The sequence below is a fragment of the Pundamilia nyererei genome, unplaced genomic scaffold, assembly GCF_000239375.1.
Source record: "Pundamilia nyererei isolate P.nyererei 1_Seehausen unplaced genomic scaffold, PunNye1.0 scaffold00046, whole genome shotgun sequence".
Taxonomy (NCBI): domain Eukaryota; kingdom Metazoa; phylum Chordata; class Actinopteri; order Cichliformes; family Cichlidae; genus Pundamilia; species Pundamilia nyererei.
The window spans coordinates 2,762,659-2,784,937 of NW_005187447.1; the positions used below are offsets into that span (position 1 = coordinate 2,762,659).

Consider the following 22,279-nt stretch of genomic DNA (forward strand, 5'->3'; position numbering starts at 1 on the left):
CTTTCATGCTGTTTACGCCAAATTCTAATCCTGAGTGGTTATTTAAGTTTACTGTTTCCTTCTTATCAGCTCGAAGCAGTCTGGCCATTCTTCTCTGCCCTTTGGCATCAATAAAGCATTTTCACCAAGGGACTTGCAGCTCGCTGGATAATTTCTCCTTTCTGGACCCTTCTCTGTAAACCCTAGAGATGTTTGGGTGGGAAAATCCCAGCCGATCGGCAGTTTTAGATGAGTTAGTCTGGCACCGACAACCATGCCACTTTCAAAGTCATTTAAATTACTTTTCTTCTGCTTGTTTTGAACCTCAACATGGCCGAATGCACTGCCATGTAACTGGGTAATTGCATTAAGAAGAAACTGAAGAGGTATACCTAAAAAAGTGAATGAACTCAAGCAGAAATCCAGCTGAAACATATCTGATCTACTGAATAGGAATTCATAAATTTAAGTAATTCATCACAAAAAGAAAAAAGGCACGAAAGCAGCTTGATATCACACAGAACTGTCAGTCTGCTGCACTCTGACTCTCCCTGCAAACGGCAAGAAGGACAGAAGACTTAATCATCTGCACATTTGTGTTGACTCAGCAGGGATAATAAATGAGAAAAATGGGGAATGATTTGAATTCAACACAAAATGCCTAAGAGCCCGACTGCATGATCTTTCACTATATGTTTACCTGAAACATTTTTTGTTTTTGTGCGTGTTTTCCACTGTACTAATAAATACGCAGAAATGATGCAGAAAAAAACAGAATGAAGCAAATTAAGAAATTCCTAGGAGAGGACCCCATGCTCCTTTACACGATGTCGCCAATGCTCAAGCGAAATCTATACCCACATATTTTGTCCAAGTACACCACTATGAGACTAACAGTTTGTCTTTGTGGCACTCAGTGGCCGCTATTTCAAAAATAGTAGGCTTTTAGAGTGACTATGGTCATTGTGTGATAGTTACAAAGTAATGGAGAGAGGGAAAATAGAGAGAGGTACACAGAGAGCGAGGGACGGAGGAAGGGAGGGAGGGTTAGACGTAGAGAGCGAGAGCGAGAGAGAGACTGGGCTAAGTGGACAGACCTCACGTTGAGCTCAGATGAACCTCGGCATCCTTTCCCACGTTGGATCATTTCAGCCCCGTTAAACCAGAAGACCACCGGAGCAAAACCGCAAACACACGGTAAGCTTCTCTCATAATTGACTTTTTTTCTAAATCTTCAGAATTCAATAGTTGACACAGACAAGTTTCCAGCCTTCGCCTCAGCTCAGCTCTCCACTTTATCGTCCAAATTCTCGGCGTTTTTTGGAGGCTTTTAACCGGGTCGAGGCGGTTTCCAACTGTTTCTCTGTCAGTTTAAAGCTGTTTGTAGTAGATATCTGCGAGCTGTTTAGGTGAAATAATGGTGGGCTGAGAGAAGGGTCTGGAAAAGCAGACAATTATTTTGGGTGACTGAACTGAGCGCCAAGCTTTGACAGATGGTACGGATGACGCCGTGCTTTCCCTCTTAATTTCCCGGCTAGGTAGGTAATTTTTGTCTATGTGTGTGCGCGCGCCGTTCGTACTCACCTGCCGCGTGCACTTTGGCGCGGGGACGCTCGCTTGCAAAAATGAATGAGGTTGCTGGACCTTGGTTAAGTTGCCGAAAGCGGAATTTGGGGGACGTTGCATTCATTATAATAGTTAGCCCAAGTGTGTAAATCACATTAACATGCATCAAGTAGGTCATTTTTCTGGCTTCTTCCAGCAAGGCAAGGTCACGCTCCGGGCTGTTTAGTATATCTCTACTAGATATGCTAATGAGCGGTCCAGATGTGAGTGTGCGCGTGCATGTAAACTGGTTTGTGTGTATCCGTGACCAAGCAGCTGTGTCACGTGTTGTGACGAATGTAATATCAGAGCCGATCAGGGAGAAACATTCCACTTCCCATCTATCCCACTGTACGAAAATTGGCAGCAAGTCAGTAGGGGGCGCTCATGAGATGGTGCTCAATGAATAGAAATGAGTGGAATTACGTGGCTAGTCCATTTATTGTTTTAGCCCTTTCTAACACGGTATCAATAATTTTCTGAGGTGAAATACAGAACAGTGCTTATGTCCTTGCGTTTTTCTTATAATGAAGGTGATTTTTCCGATAAAAAGCTAGAATTTCCCAATACTTGCTGATTTTTCTGTTAAGGAGTTACTACAGGCCACGCTGCCTTAACGGCAGCCATTGACAGATGATAACTATATTATAGAAGAGTGGTTAGAGTAAACCATGAAAGAAGCAGCTGGTTGTGCTGGTCTAAATGAAATTCTCTGTAAATTATTCATATTGCAGTGCGTAACACTTACAGAAAAGTGTTTTACTTGAGTTAAAAGTGATTACAAAAACAAAGTTAAAATGGAGCTGCACCCCTTCTGTCAAAAATATGGTAAAAATTGTTCCAAGAAAATGATTTACATTTTCTACTGCTCCACAGGGCTCCATTAGTTCTCGACTCTCTCAAGAGCGCCCCCTATAAAACGGAGTGTGGGAGTTGACTATCATATTTAAAATTCTCTGGTAATATTACACTGCCTCTTCACATGACAAATAAAACATGGCTAAACACTGACTTATCACAGGGCATTTGCTCACTTAAGCTGTCTGCTGTGTCAAACCTTGACAATAATGAAGTGACTGATGTGCTGAGTACAGTGGGCCTCTCTTCACCAGTCTGACTTGGATAGACTTAAGAGATTTCCCTGTGTGCACTGAGCCAGCGAGAATGGATGAGAGGTCTGTGGGCATTAAGACGAATGGCAAAAGGAGGGTAAGCCAGAGATGTTCAAATGGAGCAGAATCTGTCCACATCCTGGATGTTTAAGCCACCCATCTCCCCTCACCCCCCTCCCCAGTGTACTTCCACTACCACTTCCCCTGCTCTGCCTCCTTTATGCCCCCATCTCCCATTTTTTTCCTATGTAAGAGGCCTGACATGCACAGGCTATTTTTAATAAAAACGGAATAGCCTTGTTGCAGTGAAGCATCTCGATGCAGAGTGAAGTGAGACTGAAACAGCGATTTGCAATTTAGAGCTATGTCACCACTCATCATTCCATTCTGAGCCAGCAACAGCAAATCGTCCTCACGCTTTCATCCTCTATCCCTTGCCTTACATTTCACACATATCTTACACACACACACACACCCTTACTCTAAAGACTTCAAACAACGGTGAATGACATGTACTGCTGGCAACATGGGTTTTGGACCAAAGCTGGCAGAGAGAAATGTAAGCCGTAAGCTCAATCTATGCTAATGCACAATAGCTGAGGAAGACAAAAGTGTTTTGGAAGAGCCACTTTTTGTATTTCCGTAGATTTGGGAAACCGGCAAACAGATGCCGATGATGAACATGAAGCATTACATATGGATGACTTGATAAATTTGGTGCGCAAAATGCAGCAAAAATAATTAAGGGTGGATTGCCATTTGAGGGGAAAATAATGACGTAAAAAGGGCAGAAATTACTCAATATTTCCTGTGATCAAAGCTCAAATTGTCTCTGTTCTCAAGTGTACTTCTTTAAGTGGGTCACTATCTGCAGAGAAGAAAGAACATTGGCTTAATTTTAATGTGCCCATGCAGCATATCGTATCAGAAAATGTTGGGGTTAAAGAAATGTTCTGGTTCGTATTATAGAAACCATCAAAGCCTACTGCATTTCTATAAGCCAACTTTGTGCCACGTTCCCTCAAAATTTATCAAAGTACTTGGTGCTCTGTACATTTATTAAGTCAGATGAGGCCAGGGGATTTAGTCTTCCCAGTGTGCACTGTATTTTATGTCCTCTAGCCAAATTATTGATAATTTGCATGAAATGCAGGGAAATCTCTACATTATTTTTAAGAATTTTAGCTTCCAAATCTGTTCAGAAGAGAAAGGCATGAAAACTTTATTTACATATGTTTGAAGACTACCTCCCTGTGTACCCATGACTCATGTATTTTGCTGTGCAAAGATGATAATGCACGCCTCCATGCATGCATAAAGGTGAAAGCAGCTGTCAGAACGTTCATTGCAGGGAAAAAGTGAGCCAGAGTGATGGATCCATGTGGGACATGGATGCACTGTCGTATAGTTTTGGATCTTGTTAAGTTGCTGACACTTTGCACTGCATCAAGTTTCAAAGATCAATGGCCAGAGATCTGACTCAAATACTGACAAAAAGCAGATCATTAAACTTTAGGGAAATGAGGACAAGTCATTGATTAAATTATTTATGAGCCTAATTAATCTCTTAAGGGGAACTTGTTTCAGAACTGGGCACTGAAGCATGGGTAGCCCATCTTTAGGGATGGCATCAATCACCTGCTGTCCAGGCAATTGTGTGTGACAAGGAGCAGTAAAGTACCTGAGCTCCACCTCATCGCCGTACCTTCAGGCTCTGAATTAATTGAAATTTTTTAGGACCGCACTTACCTTTCTGAGAATGAGATCAATAACCAGAATCACACAAAACGCCAATGAGAGGAATATCATCAACAGTATCAGGTACAAAGCGAATTGTCCTTTTCAGGTAACTTCTTATGAGACGTAATTATCATAGTTTCTGTTCAAAACTAACAGTTATTTGCACAGCAGCTGGCAGAAGGCTCAGATTAGCAAACAAAGCTGTTGAGCAAACGGCAGAACAAACATTTATCTTTAAATATGTCCTGAAATAAATGTCGTCTTCATATAATGAGTGTGATGGCAGACTTTTTTGTGTCTTTTCACTTCTGTATCTTAAAGCACTTGTTTCTCATAATAATGAATATAGTCAAGATCGCACTAATTATGTCTTCTCTCAGGTGATCCTCTGCAGCATGTGCACTGCATGGGAATATTTGAGTAAAGAAGCCGAAATGAAGACAAACACCAGGGAGAGGGGCGGAAGAACCGAAGCAGGGGCAGGACGAAGGCATGCTGGAAATAAACCATCATAAAAACCGGCAGCTGATCAGCCCTTTGTCAGCCACTTCACAAGACAAAGTGATCGGTGAACCTCAGCAATGGCAGCACATGTTGTGCTTCTTTTTCTTTTATTCTGCAAATGGGAAAGACACGGCATCTCAGAGGCTGTCGGCCTTTCAGAGGAGGATCCGGATTCTCAAGTAATATCAGACAAAAAGCAACAAGTTTTACATCATCCAAAGTCCCTGGACAAAATTTTTATTGGAATCAAAGAATTGGAAAGCCATGTACAGGCTTCAGAGAGTGATGCAAGAACTCTGCCAAATGTGGTTTTTCAACTAAATGACGGCAAACCTAATGATTCTGACTTTAAGAGCAATGCAGGAAAGCAAATCGACATGAGACTTAAACCTCCAGATTCTTCTGCCAAACCTCTTATACCTAAACATAGCTCTGAACTCAGTGTGAACCGTGAGAAAAGGAACAATTTGACTAATGGAGAGGTTGAAGGTGTAATTAATGATCACAGTCTAGTGCCAAGCTCAGAGGAGGAGTACACTCTCCAGCCTCAACTCTATTTGGAGACAGGTGTCGGTGACGTTCAGCCTGAGAGGCTACGGGGCCTCTCTAAATGGGTCACAGAGTCTGAACATAGTCAGTCAGAGCCTTACCTGCTGCCTCACTCTCGCCGCCGTAGGAGCTGGCTCTGGAACCAGTTCTTTGTGATTGAGGAGTACAGAGGGCCTGAGCCTGTGCTCATTGGACGGGTAAGCTGTCGGCACAACCAGTCAGCATGCACATGCGAATCACCTGAATCTCACTGTATTACAACATAAATGTAAATTGCGCCTTATTTTTGAGAACCAACAAATATTTTTGCAAGCGCAATCATTTTTATAGATAAGTTATTGCCACGCAAAGGGTTTAATTGGAGCAAACAGAAATCTCTCCTGTGCTCAATACATGTATTTACATAAATCTTTTCTGTTCGCAGTGCATTCATTTATTTACATGTTTTTCTTTGTCCAAATAATTTCCCAATGACAACCTTTCCACTCTGCTTCATTTATTACCTCTCTCATCCTCTGCTCTGTGTGTCCCCAAGCTCCTGTTTGAGCCTCATTCACTGTTCATACACACAAATCGGTGCTTAAAACCTGCACACAAACATACTACACACAAAGCAGGGATTCATTAAAATTTTCCTACCTGTAATTATTTACGCTCTACAAAGTAGAAATGCCCAAGACCATATATGTATGTATATATATATATATATGTGTGTGTGTGTGTGTGTGTGTGTGTGTGTGTGTGTACAGAAATAACAAGATCGACATAAAAACATGTTTAACTAGCCACTATTAATAAAAGAAAAGGGTTTAAAAGAAAACAATGTTGAAAGCTATTAATTTGCACTGGCCAAATATATGAAACATAAAATTGATGGCCTGTCATGCTTGCTGTGTGTTATCACTTTCCCACTTATGGCTTTTGTCCAATGGCTGGCTATCAGTCCTCCACCTATTTTCTTCTTTTTCCTTCTAGTCTGTCTTTTATTCATCATTTATCATTTCATCCTCTCTTATTACATGTTTTGTTTTTCTAAATGAAACAACCACTAACATTTGGTTGAGCTTAGCGAACGGATAATTCTCCACCTGAGCAGATTGTCAGGAAATTTGGCCAGCGATTTTGGTATATAAAAAAAAACCTATGAATTATTGCACTGCTAACTGACTTATTAGTCAAAACAGGAAACTAAAAATAATAAAAGATAATGTTAAACTGCGTATATGGTTTTGGACACATTTTGATCACAGGAGTAAGGCTGGCCAATGTTGGAGTTTTTGAGCCAGAAGTTATTCGGATGAGAAGATGGCGTGCTAAGTTATCAGCTTACACAAAGCTGCATCTATAAAATGTATGGACTCAATGCACACCCACACATATCTTTTAATTAGTGCTAAGTAACGGACCAAAAATGTATTACAGTATCCTCGGAAATTTCTTGAGTGACTTCACACAGTAGGTCATGTTATTGATTATATAAATCCATTTAAAACACCATAAACAGTGGCGAGGTCCAGTTCAGAGATTCACTTTATGAGAAATTGGGCCTGTTAGACTACTATTGGCTAAAGCTCCCTTTGTTGGTACATGCATCAATTGTCTGGGCATTTATTTCTCAGAATTTAAATTAGTGATCTTTCAAAAAGACATATCTTGCAAGCTTAATGAAGTACAGACAGAAATGTATAAAATTAAGTTTATAACCAGTACCATCAACTAATTACGTGTATGCCTATGCTGACATTTGGCAATTCTTAATGGATGTATGTCACCAATGAATACTGAAGTACTAGCGATTCAGTTGCAGGAAAATCTGTCATATAAAACATTAATTATAAAAATGGCAAATTTTGCCTCATGTTATTCACAAAGATATTACAAGGAAAACAATGTCTCGATATTGGTACCATGTATATTAAGAAAATACACCCAGCCCCTCCCCCCCAAAAAAAGAAAACAAAAGTGAACAATCTACAGTCCTCTGCCACTTTATTAGGTTGATATGATAGCAATTCAGTACATTCAGGCATGTAGACGTGGTCAAATGTCTTGTTGAGACTGTAGGTCAGAGGAGACAGGCTGGACTGCTTTGAGCTAATAGGAGGGCAACTGTAATTCAAATAAGCGCTCATTGCAACCAATGTATGCAGAAGAGCATCTTTAAATGTGCCACACATTGAACCTTAAAGCAGATGGGCTACAACAGCAAAAGACTACACCAGGTGCCACTGCTATATAGAATAATAGGAAATTCACACCGACTCACCAAAGTTGTCAAGAAGAAGATTGGAAAAACGTTGCGTCCCAATTTCCATCTTGCCTTGTATCACACTTCGGGCTGATAGTGGTGGTGTAATGGTGTGGGGGCTATTTTCTTGGCAGACTTTGTGCCTCTTAGTACCAACTGAACATTGTTTAAAAGCCGTTTTCCACCTGAGTATTGTTGCTGACCATGTCCATTCATGACCTTTATGTCATATCCTTGATGTCATATCCTGACCGTGTACCCAGTTACTTCTAGCAGGATAAGACACGGCATCACAAGCTCATATAATCTTAAACTTAAACGGCCTCCACAGTCATCAGATCTCAATCCAATCGAGATGTAGGATGGGATGTGACAAAATTCCCATCGTGGATGTGCAGTCGACAAATCAGCTGCAAATGACATCCAATGCTATCGTGTCAATAGGGTCCAAAAGTCTCTGAAAAATGTTTCCAGCACCTTGTTGAATCTATACCAAATAGAATTCACGCAGTTCAAAAGGTAAAAGGGGGTGCAACCAATTACTAACAAAGTTCACCCAATGAAGTATATTTATCTTCTTAGCATTACAAAAATTTCTCTCAATTTACAATTCATGTGCTTGCAAAACAAACAAAAAACATATTTGCAATGTTAAAAATGTTCCATTGCAGGCTTGAAAGTAAGGCACAGATCAGATCGCACTGTTTATGCGTCACCATCCCCACTTGTCAAGTCACATACTTGAGTTTTTACCATCAGCACACCAGCAAGCCTCAACTGCTGTCTGTGTCGCAACATGAAGAGTGTCTGAGATGATTTAATCCACTGCACACCTGAACCATTCAATCCCAGGGGTTTACTTGTAGCACTTCACAGTTAGAAGCTCCACGCTAATGCAGCTGCTGGCAGCTACGGCATACTCAGAGTTGGATTATATCAGCTGTAACGCTAACAGGGAATTCTGCCAACCACTTTGTAGCTCGCAGTATACTTTATAGTGACAGTCTAGATTGGATTCTTACCAGTGCGGTATACACCTCATAAATGTTTAATCTTCCACTGTGGTTGTTATTGGTACAGTCAGGGAGGGGTGTTAAAGCAATCAATAGACACGCGGGACTGTTTATTTCTCTGCAAGTAAAGTCTTGATGTTGATATTCATGTAATAAAGCATGCTTCCGTTGCGAGGAGTTCGGAAGCACAGTGTTTTCTCTCAGAGGTAGCTCATTTTGTTTGCCAGAAATAGAGAGATGATCATGTCAAAGCCATTGTCGGTGCAAGTTTTGAGGTGAGCTATCAACAGTTCAAATCACAGGTGCCACCACCCGTGCGAAAGAAGAAAGAATTTCTCTTGCAAGGAAAGCAGTGTGAAGCAGATATAAACCCGGAGGTGTATGTACTGCATGAGTGAGAGGAGGGGAAAATTGAGATTACAGAGTGAGAGAGAAAGTGACAAAGGGATTGGAAGAGACAGTTCCCTCTTTTTCTTGCTATGCTTGTACGGGGTGGATAAATTTCTTCCCCACAGTGAGAGTGTTTTTCCATGCTGACTGAAGCGCAGCAGGACTGAGCCAGCAATTAGACAGTGAGGAGAGGAGGTCTGGATAGAAAGTGGGAAGCAAGGGGGGGCAGGGGAGCGAGGTGGGCACAGACTCTGACAAAGATGTCTCTCGTGGTGAAGTGTGGGATCAAAATCAAAGCTAGCTTTAAAGAAGAAAGGAGGGAGAAGGGGGTGGGTAAGAGATGAATAAAAAAAACCCTGAATCCCTTATCTAGCAATTTGTAGGGTATGCTATCGTGAGTATGTATAATCCCAACTTCATCCTTCCAACACATGCACATCACATATACACACACAATATACACTAATCTTATATTTTTCCTTGATCTCTGCTTGAATGCTGTGCGGTGGGGCAGACAATAGTGTGCAAATCTGCACTTTAAATGCATTTATGTGCAATATTTTCCATCACATGTTCTCACTTTAAGGTGGGCAGCTGTCTTAACCACACAAATGACTCTATGTTAATCATTATGTAGGCAATTAAACTTGTCTATTTTTGTGTTGCACATACAATTTTTTGTGCCACAAAATGAATAAGCCTGGCAACAATCGTGTGCAATTGCTCTGCACATTTGTAAACAGACAATGTTGCAGCTGCAATTGAAAGTCAAGGCTCTCATGAGTATCTAAGGTCCACTGCAAAGATTGTGAATAAGCCTTGTGGATTATGAACATGCGCAGATGGGCCTTGAGGATAGAGAAATGTGAAGGTTCTCGGTCAGAAAGCTCAGTGTGATGAAGGCTGAGTAATCTCTTTAGCTTTCTATTTTTGTGTGTTTGGCCTTTTACCTATCAAGCTCACACTAATATCCTCGCTGCCATTAAATACCAAACCAGTATTCTGCACCACGGAGCAAAACAGCCAGACAGAGGGAGAGAGCGAGAAAGAAGGAGAATTGCGAGCAGATGGGCATTCTGAGTAAGCGAGGTAAGTTGATGAAAATGGAGAAAAACAAAGACTGGAAAACGAGGTGGTTTATAAGGTAAAGGCAAGTCAGGCAGATGGATTTACGAGAAGGGGAGGAAAGAGACAGATGGATAGAAGAGACAGAAAGATTTACAGATGGATAGTGCTTGAGTTAGCAGAATGCATCTGTGAGCATACATATATGACATTTGCAGCGCCACTGTCCACACTGATGTGGATTTGCCCTCAACAAACCCCCGATGGCATGCTTGGTCCATTGAGTTAATTAGCTGTATGCATCAGTACTCATCCCTGTCCCATATGTATCTTCCACACCTGGTGCCATTCATTTTAGATTCAGTGAGCCCATCCTGCCTTAGCATAAATCACTCATTTCACATAGTCAGGTTTGTGGTATCTGCTAAACAAATGCAAGTGTTAAAGAGTGATACCTGCATCAGCATCTGTAGGTAATGTTGCATGAAGGTGTTACAGCCATTTAGTCTGTACGTATTTGTTTTTCCAGCTGCACACGGATATGGACAAAGGAGACGGAAGCACTAAATACATGTTGGAGGGAGAGGGAGTGGGCTCTGTGTTTGTGATCGACAGCAAGACGGGCAACATACATGTCACCAAGTCTCTGGACCGAGAGGAGAAAGATGAGTATCGTCTCGTCGCGACTGCTACAGACCGTGAGACCGGCCGAGCCCTGGAGCCGTCCTCTGAGTTCATCATCAGAGTTCAGGACATCAACGACAACCCACCTGTCTTCCCCAATGAACCTTATGTTGCCATGGTGCCGGAGATGGCCAACATAGGTATGCAGCAAACAACATTGCAGTGCAACCACACAAAATCTCCTGAGAGGTGATCAAATGTTAGCAGTGTTTTACCCAACAAAGGCTTTGTTCTGAAAAACAAAACAGACACAGTCTTTTTCACTCTGTAGCCAGGGGAAAATCTCAGACATCACTAACAGGTGTCGAGAAACGCAATTGTAATTTTTGCATCTGTGAAACACTTTTGCAGAAGTTATCTGTTACCTGTTAGTCAACTGTGGGAAATTATATCAGTCAATGTAATAACATAATGAGTTATATGGATCTGACCAAAAAATATATCATCACCAAAGCTAGCCCAGCCAATGGCTTAAAAGGAAAATTGCCTGTAGCTGGCTAACATTACAATCGAATTTTACAATTTTGGAGGAATTAAGTTAGCATCCAATGTCTAGTTAGCTACAAAGTCATATAAAACAATAAGCTTGCTTAGCACAGCTTAGCTGGCCAAAATATCAACAGTTGCTATGTTATAGGATTCTTTTTTGCACCTTTAGTTGAAAAGCTAATGCTATCCTGTTGTTGGAAACACACTGCCCATTACTCATACCTTTATGAATTATCCACATTCACAAACTGTTATAACATTTGAACTTTTTAAAAATGCTCAAAGTAGATATTTGGATATTTGACTTGTCAGTCCATCTTTTATATACAGATTATGCTTCCTGCTATCAAGGCTAGAAAGAATGAATACTTGAAAAATATTTCTGCTTCTCGTTCACCTCGCCAGCTGTCTATTCATTCTCTGAGTACTCTGCAAACAATCGTGTTTTTGCCAAAATGTGGATGTGGCTGAATGCACTTCTACTGGCACCATTTCAAGAAGAGAAATTGTGCAATATTGTAACTGGGAATGTATCTGTATTTATTCAAACAGCATATGTATTTTGGAACTGTGTGTGTGTGTGTGTGTGTGTGTGTGTGTGTGTGTGTGTGTGTGTGTGTGTGTGTGTGTGTTGTGAGACAGCAGAGAGTTGGATTATATTTGTTATATTTGCTCAGTTTTTGGGTGAAGTATTCCTGCTACATGGCTCATTAAGCAGCCACCTGTTTTAACGTTCTTAATATGCAAGAGTCCATTGACCTGTCATCTGTATCATGCTTCCCCTCTTCTACAGGCACGTCAATAATCCAGGTCACAGCCAGAGATGCTGATGATCCAACATATGGAAACAGTGCTCGGTTGGTGTATGCCATTACTCACGGCCAGGACTTTTTCTCTGTGGACCCTCAGACAGGTCTGTGATATCTTCCAAAGTGCGGCTCAACCTTTTTAAAAGCTGTTTCATAACCTGACTCTTCTGCTGATGTTTACAATACACATAGCTAATCCTGGCACTGCTCTCACTGTATATATTGTGCGCCGTATCCCTTTCCACCTTATGTCCAGTATGGATAAGAACATTTGCGTGTTCCTGCATCTTCTGTGATCTATTCAAAAACAGAAGTGGCCTGAAGTTACATGCGTGCAGCTTCCTAATTCTAAAATATGTGCATCTGACTCGCGCTGATGGTAATTCAAAGAGGCGCGGTGTCACTGTGAAATCTGTTGCTGTTTTGATTTTGTTGCTGCATGTCCTGCTCTCCTCTCTCCACCAGGCATTTTGCGGACGGCGGTACCTGACATGGACAGAGAGACTCAGGATGAGTATCTGGTCGTCCTCCAGGCCAAAGACATGGGGGGCCATCTTGGTGGATTATCGGGAACTACGACCGTCACAGTGAGGCTGAGCGATGTCAACGACAATCCCCCTCACTTTAGAAGGAGTAAGCAGATCAACATTTAACTGTTGGCTACTTTCAATATCTGTCGCTCTAGGATGTAAGTGTGTGTGTGAGATATCTAAGGATGAAACATCTTGTCGTAGCATTTGTGACAGCAGTTTGATATTTTAGCCTCCTCTGGGTCCAAGTCACTTTGACAGATTCAAGATAAGACCTAAAGCCCTAAACGAGCTAAATAGCTTGTCAGTCCACTCCTCTCTGTTTTGTGCACTCTTCCTAATCATTGTTTTTAGCATCAATTGTAATCACATAACCTTTGCCAAGACTACTATTAACGTTGATATAAACACTCCCATTTGGTCCCTGAGGTTTAAATGGATTCTGGCTTGACGTAGAAGAGTGAAAGATCATGTCCACTTTTCTTATCCAAGCTTTTCCCTGTTCCATGATATTAATATTTCATCTTAAAGTTCAGTGCTTTCTGCTTCAATAGACAGTAAAATCACTGCAGAATGTGTCTAACACTTTGAGACACATACTGCATTTTCCCCGTATACTACTTCATCTTTGCTGGCTTTTTCGTCTTCTTCATCTCGCAGACTGTCTATGCTTACCGCTATTCATCTTAATGTTTAAAGCCCCTTCTCCTCACGTTGATAAATTGTTCTGCAATACAATGTTTTATAGAAGCTATTTAATATTTCCAAATGTCAGCAGCCTGTTATTTATTTACTGATATCTGACTACATCTTTCCCCCCTTACTGCAAGTCGTTATTTTCAGTTTGACAATAATGCCACAGTTTACGCAAATGGCTCATTTAGTTTTTGAATGCAAGAGTGGAATATTTAAATCTTCGTCATTATGCGGAGGAATTGAATGATTAACAATCAGCAAGGTAGAGCTGCTTTGATTAAAACAAAAGCATTTCCCTAAATGTGCCACGCAGCATTACGAGATATGTGCAAGTCACCAAGTAAAAGAGACCTGCCTCAGATCGCTGTGCCTGCTTTCATGCCTGCTAAAGAGACGCGCTCTAATCCTAACTAAACATAACAGAAAAACAAATTAACTCTGTAATTCTCTTTTTAATAAATACAGCTCATTCATAGCAAAGTGGGAAATAACTCTCAGTGAATTTGAGGCTTTAGAGTCTTTTTACTGTCTTCATTACTGATGGGATTTATTAGACAAGTGCAGCACCGGGGCTGTTAAACTGCTTTCAGTATCAATTGTGTTGTAGTTTAAAAATGTCAGTCAGTAAAATGTTACTGATGGCTCTGGGATGGTTCTTAATTGTGCATCAGTTCAAAGATCTAAGATATTCTTTAGATAGGAAATAAACTTTGCATTCGAGTAGTTTGAGTCATCAAATGTTTAACATTTTTACCTAATGAAGTCATTCGAACCATTTTAAAAAATCGGTCAGAAAAGAGAAAATATCTAAATTGCCGAGCCTAATTTGAACGTCCGTATCAGCGTTGATAGCAAAAGACCGTGCTAGCTGCATTGACATATTTCCGATACTTGAATGGTTTTTAAAATGGGGAACACATCAATCTACAGTTTGTACAAAACACAGCACAAACACTTGAGGTCCAAAATTACTCTGGTTCTGATTCACTACAGATTCTGATTTCAGATTTTACTGATTACTTTGAAATTACTACATGCTACATAATACTCCTAATACCTTATGTCACCCAGAACCCCCTGAACCTTTAAGATCAGAGACTCATTAACTGTTACTGTTAAAAGGGGATGATGCATTCACTTGTTTAGCCCCAAAAGCTGTGGAACAAAGCTCCTCGTACTGATTGTGTGTTTTTCATTGTTTTTTAATTCTATTTTTAAATTAGCCTGGACTAGCCTGTACTAAAGAAGGGAACTCGGGATAGTTTCATATTTTTGTTTGAGTAGAAGTACAGGCACTTTGGTGTAAAGTTTCTCCTGTGTCACCTTTTCTACAGCTCGGCTCAGCAAGGTGAAAATGTAGATTGCCTCAAAGAGAAAACTCCACACTAAATTTCCAGTCGCTTTGAAGATATTCACCTTATTGGATGTGATACGAGCTTTAGTTGAGTCTTGAAATTCATTTTTCCACTGAGAACTATGACTGTCGTGGCCCAGTTCTTACTCTGGAATTGCATAAGTAGGCAATCTGGATCCGTTCATTGATTACAGCAGCCGGTACTTATATTTGCTGAAAATAATGTCAGCGCACCTTTAAATCTGGTCGTGAAATGTGTGTAGAAGTGCATGCTTTGATATCAAATTGAGCCATCGTCATCAGCATTCAGTTGCAGCACTGAAACTGTTAAACTCTCTGTTTTCCTCCCTGCAGGTGCGTGGTCCTTCTCTGTATCAGAGCTGGCGGCTCCAGGTGTGGAGGTGGGCCGTCTCACTGCCACTGATCCTGATCTGGGAGAAAATGCACAGCTGGAGTTTACCATCCTGGACACTGAGGAGGCTGAAATATTCAACGTAACTGGAAGAGATAAAGAGGCTGTCATTGTGCTGAACAAGGTGAGTGACTGGACGCAGCTGCAGCAGAGGTGTGCAAAGCAGCTTTACTTTATTGCCTATACCAATTTTCATAATAGCTTACTATTTGAAGCCGTATGTAGGTGTTTATGCTTAAATAGCCACATAATGAGAAAAACATCTCCAATTTGCAACATTTGCGGTGATTAAAAAATGTTCTTTGGTCAGGTATTTGCAAATTAATTTGTTATAAGCAGATAAACACTTCAGCACCCCACTCAAACTCCCACTGTTGCTGATAGGTTCAGACTCCCCGGGCTCTACTATGAGCAATTAATGAGTAACAGTGAACGAGTAATCAACTGTAGCTCACTTGAAGTGTTAAAAGCAGCCAGTGTGAAGTTGTCTTTTTACTTTTAAGCGTTTTAAAAGCGTTGGACATTCAAACATAATTATTGCACTTTGGAATCTTAGATTAAGAGGTTGCAAAGAATGTAGTAAGACAAGAGGATGATGATTAATTTCCAAGAAATGTATGAAAGCCAGATAAAAAATGAAAATGAAAGTCATATATTACACTCAGAGATAAATGAATAATGAGGTTTTGCATGTGGGCAGTAATAAACAGCAGATCCATATTTTAACCATATATGAGAGCTCTTAAATAAAGAGTAACTGCTTTATTCTTTGTTCAACAGATCCTGGATTATGAAACACGTAATTCGTATACTTTCTCAGTGGAAGTTACAAACCCTATAGTGGATCCCCGATACATAAGAAAAGGTCCCTTTAAGGACCAGGCAACAGTCCGGGTCATGGTCCTTAATGCTGATGAGCCACCGCGATTCTCCCAGGCTCTGTACCATCTGGATGTTTCTGAGAACTGCCCCCCTGTCTGCTCTGTCGGTCGGGTCTACGCCGTGGACCCCGATACAGGACAAAGCACCAACATTAGGTAATTATCACACCGACACTCTCTCATTTAGTCACCTGCTCGCTCACTCAGGGCTCTCTTTGCCCTTCCTATTCTTGATGGTGCCTATTACTTTATCTCAGGTACTCCATCGATCCCCAGTCAGACCCCGAGGCTCTGTTCCGCATCGCCTCTGACACTGGCTTTATCAACACTGTGATGGAGCTGGACCGTGAGCAGGAGCAGTGGCATAATATCACTGTCATCGCCACACAGAGGGGTATGTCAGACCTTCTGCCCTCGGGCGCTCAGAGCAGCAGAGCTCACCAAAGTAATCTTTCACTGAAAGCGCTGCCTGCAGTAGGGAATACAAAGTGTGTAGTAAAAATGATAGAAAGTCTGTGCAAATTTTTTAACATTAGTGTCAGTCTCTTGTTTTTTTTTGTTTTTTTTTAGACAACCCAAATCTTGTGTCAAGGGTTGTGGTTGCCATAGAGACACTAGACCAGAATGACAATGCGCCGGAGTTGGACAGGCAGTACACGACGTCAGTATGTGACTCCAGTGCCCCCGGTCAGGTCCGTTCTTGTTTTGTTTTTGCCTGTTATTTCATTTAACTTCAGACTGTGCTCTTGTTTTTGTTCATTCTGTCTCAAACTCCCGCAAGTGATTGTTTTTCAAAGCCTGAGCAACTTTCTGTCCCACTTACAGAGGTAGAGACCAGATCACCTTTTACCTCTCAGATGTTTGGGATCCCTTAGAAAGCAAAGCACATTTGTCTTTTTAAACCCAATAGAACAAAAAGTGATTAGAGATATTGTAAATTAAATTCAGGATTAATGAAATAATTCATCATAAATCCTTTAGGATTTTTCACGGCGCATCTCTGTAGGCGTGCAGAGGCCCATTTTTCAGCAACCATCATGTGCTGATCATGGTTGCACAGCTGGAAAGAAGTAGATTTTGGCTAGTCCAGTGTGTGGAGAACCAGCCTGTCTCTGGACTCCTCAGGGGATTTTGTTCTAAGAAATGCTAGCATAATCAATTAGCCTTTAAACATGATAGGCTTGCATTAGGCAACAAAATATGCCTTTGATGGTTGCTGACAGTGGAACTTTGCGATTGCAATGACATTATTATTAGTATGATGAATTATTCCACTAATTATGATCGTCATTTACAACATATCTTATCAGTGTTTAGATAGCACACATTCACAACAGTCTTCAAGGTTCTCTATGTAGAAAGGTAAAGTACCTTACAATATCACCGGGATGGTCTATGAGCAGCAGTCGGTGACACGGAAAGGAAGAACATTCTTTTAACAGGGATCTCCAGCAGAACCAGGGTCAGTAAAGGGGCTGTGGTGTGCTGAGACCAGCTGGGGGTGTTAGGGGGAAGAAGATGGGAGACAAGGATAACATAGAGAGAGCATAAACAACAGACAAGACAAAACAAAAACTATCTGAAGAGAAAAAGAAGTTACAAATCAGGATTGAAAAGAGGGAAGTGTAGGAGTGGTCAGTGCATCATGGGAAATCCCCCAGCAGCCTGAACCTGTAGCAGCATAGCTAAGAGATAAGCTATATCAAAAAGGAGTGTTTAAATCTTAAAAGTATAGAGAGTGTCTGACTCCAAACTGGGAGCTGGTTCCACGGGAACATTTCTGGTAGCTGATTGCTCTGCATCCCATTCTAATTTTAGAAATTCAAAAAGCAACAATTAAGCTTCCAGTCTGAGAGTAAAGCGCTTTATTAGGATAATATGGTACTATTAAGTATTTAAGCTATGATGGGGCCTGATTATCCAGGAGGTTGTTTGGAAGAGGAGCTTTTGTAAAGTAAATGTGAAATTTAACAGGAAGCTAATTAAATATTATGTACGAGTAAAATCACTGTGATTAAAAAAGACAAGCTCAGATGAAACTCACCCTCAAACGTTCGAGTAGCTGAGTGCATTTCCAAATATTATAATAACCGATTCCTAATTTTAATATGGATGACTGGTATTCCTTCAAAGTGGACCTTCATGCTAATCCTGTTGCACAGAATTAGGAAACTTGAAAAAGCAAAGCATTAGTGCGACTTTAAAGCTGTAATTCTTGGTTGGTCGATTTGACAGCTAGTGCAGCAGTGTGTTTTAATAAACAAAGGTCAGTCAGTAACAATTGCAGCTCTGATCTAATTTAATTCTGAACATTTTTTAAACTGATTCGCTGTTATAAGAAATAAATGAGCGGTCAGTTTTTGTTTCCCGTGACTGCTTCATAATTAAAGGCCTCCCTCGTGTTTGCCTGGCTGGTTGCTTTTATAATAAGACAAATAATAAACCTGATTTATTGGGCAGTTACAAAACAATCTTATAAAGTGCTTTTCATGGATGAAGCGCACATTTAAAACAATAGGCTAAATAAAATCACTCATCCATCCATTCATTTTCTAATCCAATTGGGGTTGCAGGGCAGTTGAAGCCTATCTCTGCTGACTTTGGGCAAGATGTTGAGCGTGCCCTGGACAAGTAGCCAGTACATCAGAGGGTAACACAGTGAGGCACCAAATACTCCCTCATAGAACCAGGAAACTGTAATGTGTACCTTCAGCAATTTATACCACAATCAGATCACGGCCATCACTCTTTAATATACATATGTGTCTATTCTGTTTCACTGATTTAGCCAAAGTTCTCCAAACAAATTAACAAATTTCTATTTTTTCTAAATAAAAATTACATTGTAACTAAAAAGGAAAGAGACCAACCTGCCTGTTACCAATGCTCATTTCAAAGGCCTGAGTCTCTGATGGTATGCAAGTGCAGCTTGCACATCTGGACAGACACCATTGATGCTGATGATGGTTTTAGAGCAACATCTGCTCAAATTCAGATGACGTCTTTTTCAGGGAAGGCCTCAAAAAGGACCAGAAAAAGATGCCAGAAAGAAAATGCTAAATCATATATTGCATGCAGAGCAGCATGGCTTTGTAGTGGAAGAATCTGGGTGTTGAACTGGGCTGCCTGCAGTCCAGATCTTTTGCCAACTGAAAATATTTTTTGCATCATGAAACAAAAGAAAACCCAGGACTGTTGAGCAGCTAAAATCCTCTATCAGCAAAGTCCAGCAGCTCGTCTCCTCATTTCCCAGACGTTTACAGACTGTTGCTAGAAGAGGGGATGCTACACAGTGGTAAACATTTTATGCTGCTGTAAAATTCAAAATTGTCTTTTTTCTTCTTAAAATGCTTTCTTTTCGTTTTTGTGTTCTTGTTGTTTTTTTTAAACATTTTATACGTTTTTATGTTTTTTGTGAATAAACTGGGAGTTTGTGAGGTTTGCAAATCATTGCATTCAGATTTTTCTTTTCTTTTACACATTTTACACAGTTCATTGCAACTGAAAGATAAAGCATGAAGAACTTTTCAGAACATGCACAGAGTGCAGATATGAAATGGCAATTCAGATGGAGAGCTTTATTCCCCGCTAACATTTAAGTGTGAGAAAGTTTCTATGTAAAAGTGCAAACAGGGAGAAAATGTGCATCCGGAGGTTGTAGAGGCTGGACTAGAGTCAGACTCATGTTCCATGAGTTCCACAGTCACCAGTTATCCTGACATGTGTGTAGAGAAAACACACACAGGAGCACGTTTGATCCAGAGCCTTCGGGTTACAGTTTGACGCTGCTAACTCCTGTAGCACTGCCTGCAAATAAAATCAGGGATGTAAAAATAATAGAGAGATTTAATATGATAATTCAATACAGCACTACACAGTGAACATTAACGAACAGCACTAAAATTAAAAACAGTAATGTGGGATCATACGCATCGTTAATTCCTGTAAACCCCCTGTGTCAGACAAACACTATAAACAATAAAAACATCTGTGGAGGTAATTTCAGAATCTAAATTGAATGGTTTTTGCTGCAATAATGAAAACAAGAAAACTTATAAAACTAGAAGTACACGTTTGAATAAGAAATTTTTATTTGATTGTTTCATTTGAACAAATTTAGATGTTTTTGTGAAAGACAGAAATGTTTTTTCAACCTTTAATCATCCTTTGATTTATTTTGTTTCTTCTTAGAGAATTCTAACCTCCTTTGTATTATTAAAACAATGACTTTTCATCTGTGATTTCTTCAGGTGGTTCAGGTTTTACGAGCCATCGACAGAGATCAAGGAGGACAGGACGCTTTGGTTCACTTCAGCATCCCTCCAGAGTCCAGCTCTGCCCTCAACCTCTCCATCAGAGAAAGCGGAGGTTGAAAACATTGGCCCTATTTTTATTTTCCATGCAAAAACCCAGAAAACTGACACCAGCCAAAAGTGGTGCATGTTTGTTGTGCAGTGACCGTGTATGATGTGTGTGTGTTTTGTTTTTTTAAATTTTTTTTCTGCCACTTTATCAGGTGTGACAGCCAGCCTGGTGCTGCAGACAGCCTTAGAGCCCCTGCCTGGCTTCTCCTCATCTTTACTCACCCTTTACGTGCCAGTCGTGCTGCGCGACGGGGCCTCGGGTCTAACCAACACTGGCACAGTCACCGTGACTATTTGTCCCTGTTTGCGGGGGGGCATGCAGACTGAGGACAGGGGCAGACAGAGGGACAGGAGATGGGAGAGACACATGGTTTGTCTTCCCGTGCCGTCCGCCTCTCCGTCTCTTATATTCAGTTTGGTGACATTACTGGCCATGCTGGCCTGTGTCACAACTCTTCTGGGTACGGTTGGTCAGTTCTCTGAAGTCTCTGAACTACTTTAAACATTGTGTGTTGTTTGTGACTTTTTTTAAAGACGTTGAGCAGTTGTGTCAGGTTGCTTCTGTAATGTCCAAAGAGTATATGGTCATGTGTCTCTTTTTTTTTTTTTTGCCCGTTAGTGGTGTGTGCACTCTCGCTGTCATTGCGCCATCAGAAACGAGACTCCCACTCAACCTTCGAGGAGGATGATGTCAGGGAGAACATCATATCGTATGACGATGAGGGGGGAGGGGAAGCAGATACTGCAGCTTTTGACATTACAGCGCTGCAGAGCATGCACAGAATACAGCACATGCACAACAACCGAACCATGTGAGCTGATCCCAGACATAAAATAAAAAGTTTATCCTGGCTTGTAGGAAGTATGTGTGTGTGTGTACATGTTTAGACATCTTTGTGAGGATAGAAAATTGGCATGCCACTATACTTGTGGGGACCAACAGTCACTTACAGGGAGAAAAGCCACATCCCCACAAGTTTGAAGGCATTTTTGAGGCTCAAAATGTGGTTTTAAGCTACAGTTTGGTTATGTTTAGTTTTAGGGTTAGGCGTTCATTTTTGATGGTTAGGGTCAGGGTAAGCGGCTAAGGAAAGCATTTCTTCAATTAGATGTCCTTACTAAGATATGAAAACGAGTGTGTGTGTGTGTGTGTCTTTGACTGTGTGCTTCTCTGACATTTATCTCTTGGCGCAGATGGTACACCCAGCAAAATCTGCCAAGGGCCAGGACATACAGCTGGAGTCGTCACCCACGCCCAGGCCTGGACTCTCAGCAACGTCCGGGCTCCGCTCCGCTCTACGGGCGCTTCTGCTACGGCCTCCACACGCTGCCTGTTCTCAGAGATTATCCAGCCGGGCCACTGGAGGCAGGTCTGCAGCTAACTCAGCTGACCCACGGGCTCACCAGAGGTCATTTCAGCAATTCCCTCATCATCCAGAACCAGAACACCTTTGAGCCTGTGCTGCACTCTCCTGAGATGAGCACCAGTAGTTTCGAAGCAGAAGGCATGGTGAAAAGCAAAATTACAGAGCGAAATGAAGGCAGTGAAGCAATCGCAGCTGGCACAAAGGAGAATCAGGACCCAGCTAAGGTCAGACAAGAGTGCTGAAAAAAAAACATGAAATTTAACAATGGTTGTAACAGTTATATGGATTCAAATAAGGGATTACCAACTTAAATGAAAGTTAATAGCTAACTGTGAAATTATACACTTGTAGGGGACCCATTCTGCTGTGTGACGCTCATATTAAATATAAACATTATAAGGCTGATGCTTTAAACTGATCTAATGCTCAGTTTTAGACAATTTTATCTGTTCTTGACTTTGTATGATAGCAGAGAAAGAGAATGCCCT

At 41.1% G+C, this 22,279-nt stretch overlaps 1 protein-coding gene across 1 annotated transcript in view; it reads left to right on the forward strand.

Annotated features, from left to right (window-relative positions):
• The first annotated feature begins 1,045 nt into the window (after positions 1-1,045).
• Positions 1,046-22,279, forward strand: part of LOC102212335 (cadherin-24-like) — a 23,867-nt gene continuing 2,633 nt past the window's right edge. The window contains exons 1-13 of the mRNA XM_005732439.2: positions 1,046-1,176; positions 4,817-5,686; positions 10,735-11,029; positions 12,172-12,291; positions 12,653-12,820; positions 15,122-15,303; positions 15,960-16,216; positions 16,318-16,454; positions 16,631-16,752; positions 20,311-20,428; positions 20,577-20,885; positions 21,044-21,236; positions 21,619-22,015. Of these exons, the coding sequence (XP_005732496.1) occupies positions 5,018-5,686; positions 10,735-11,029; positions 12,172-12,291; positions 12,653-12,820; positions 15,122-15,303; positions 15,960-16,216; positions 16,318-16,454; positions 16,631-16,752; positions 20,311-20,428; positions 20,577-20,885; positions 21,044-21,236; positions 21,619-22,015 (2,967 nt within the window). The 5' untranslated portion in view covers positions 1,046-1,176; positions 4,817-5,017. The remainder of the gene's footprint in view (positions 1,177-4,816; positions 5,687-10,734; positions 11,030-12,171; positions 12,292-12,652; positions 12,821-15,121; positions 15,304-15,959; positions 16,217-16,317; positions 16,455-16,630; positions 16,753-20,310; positions 20,429-20,576; positions 20,886-21,043; positions 21,237-21,618; positions 22,016-22,279) is intronic.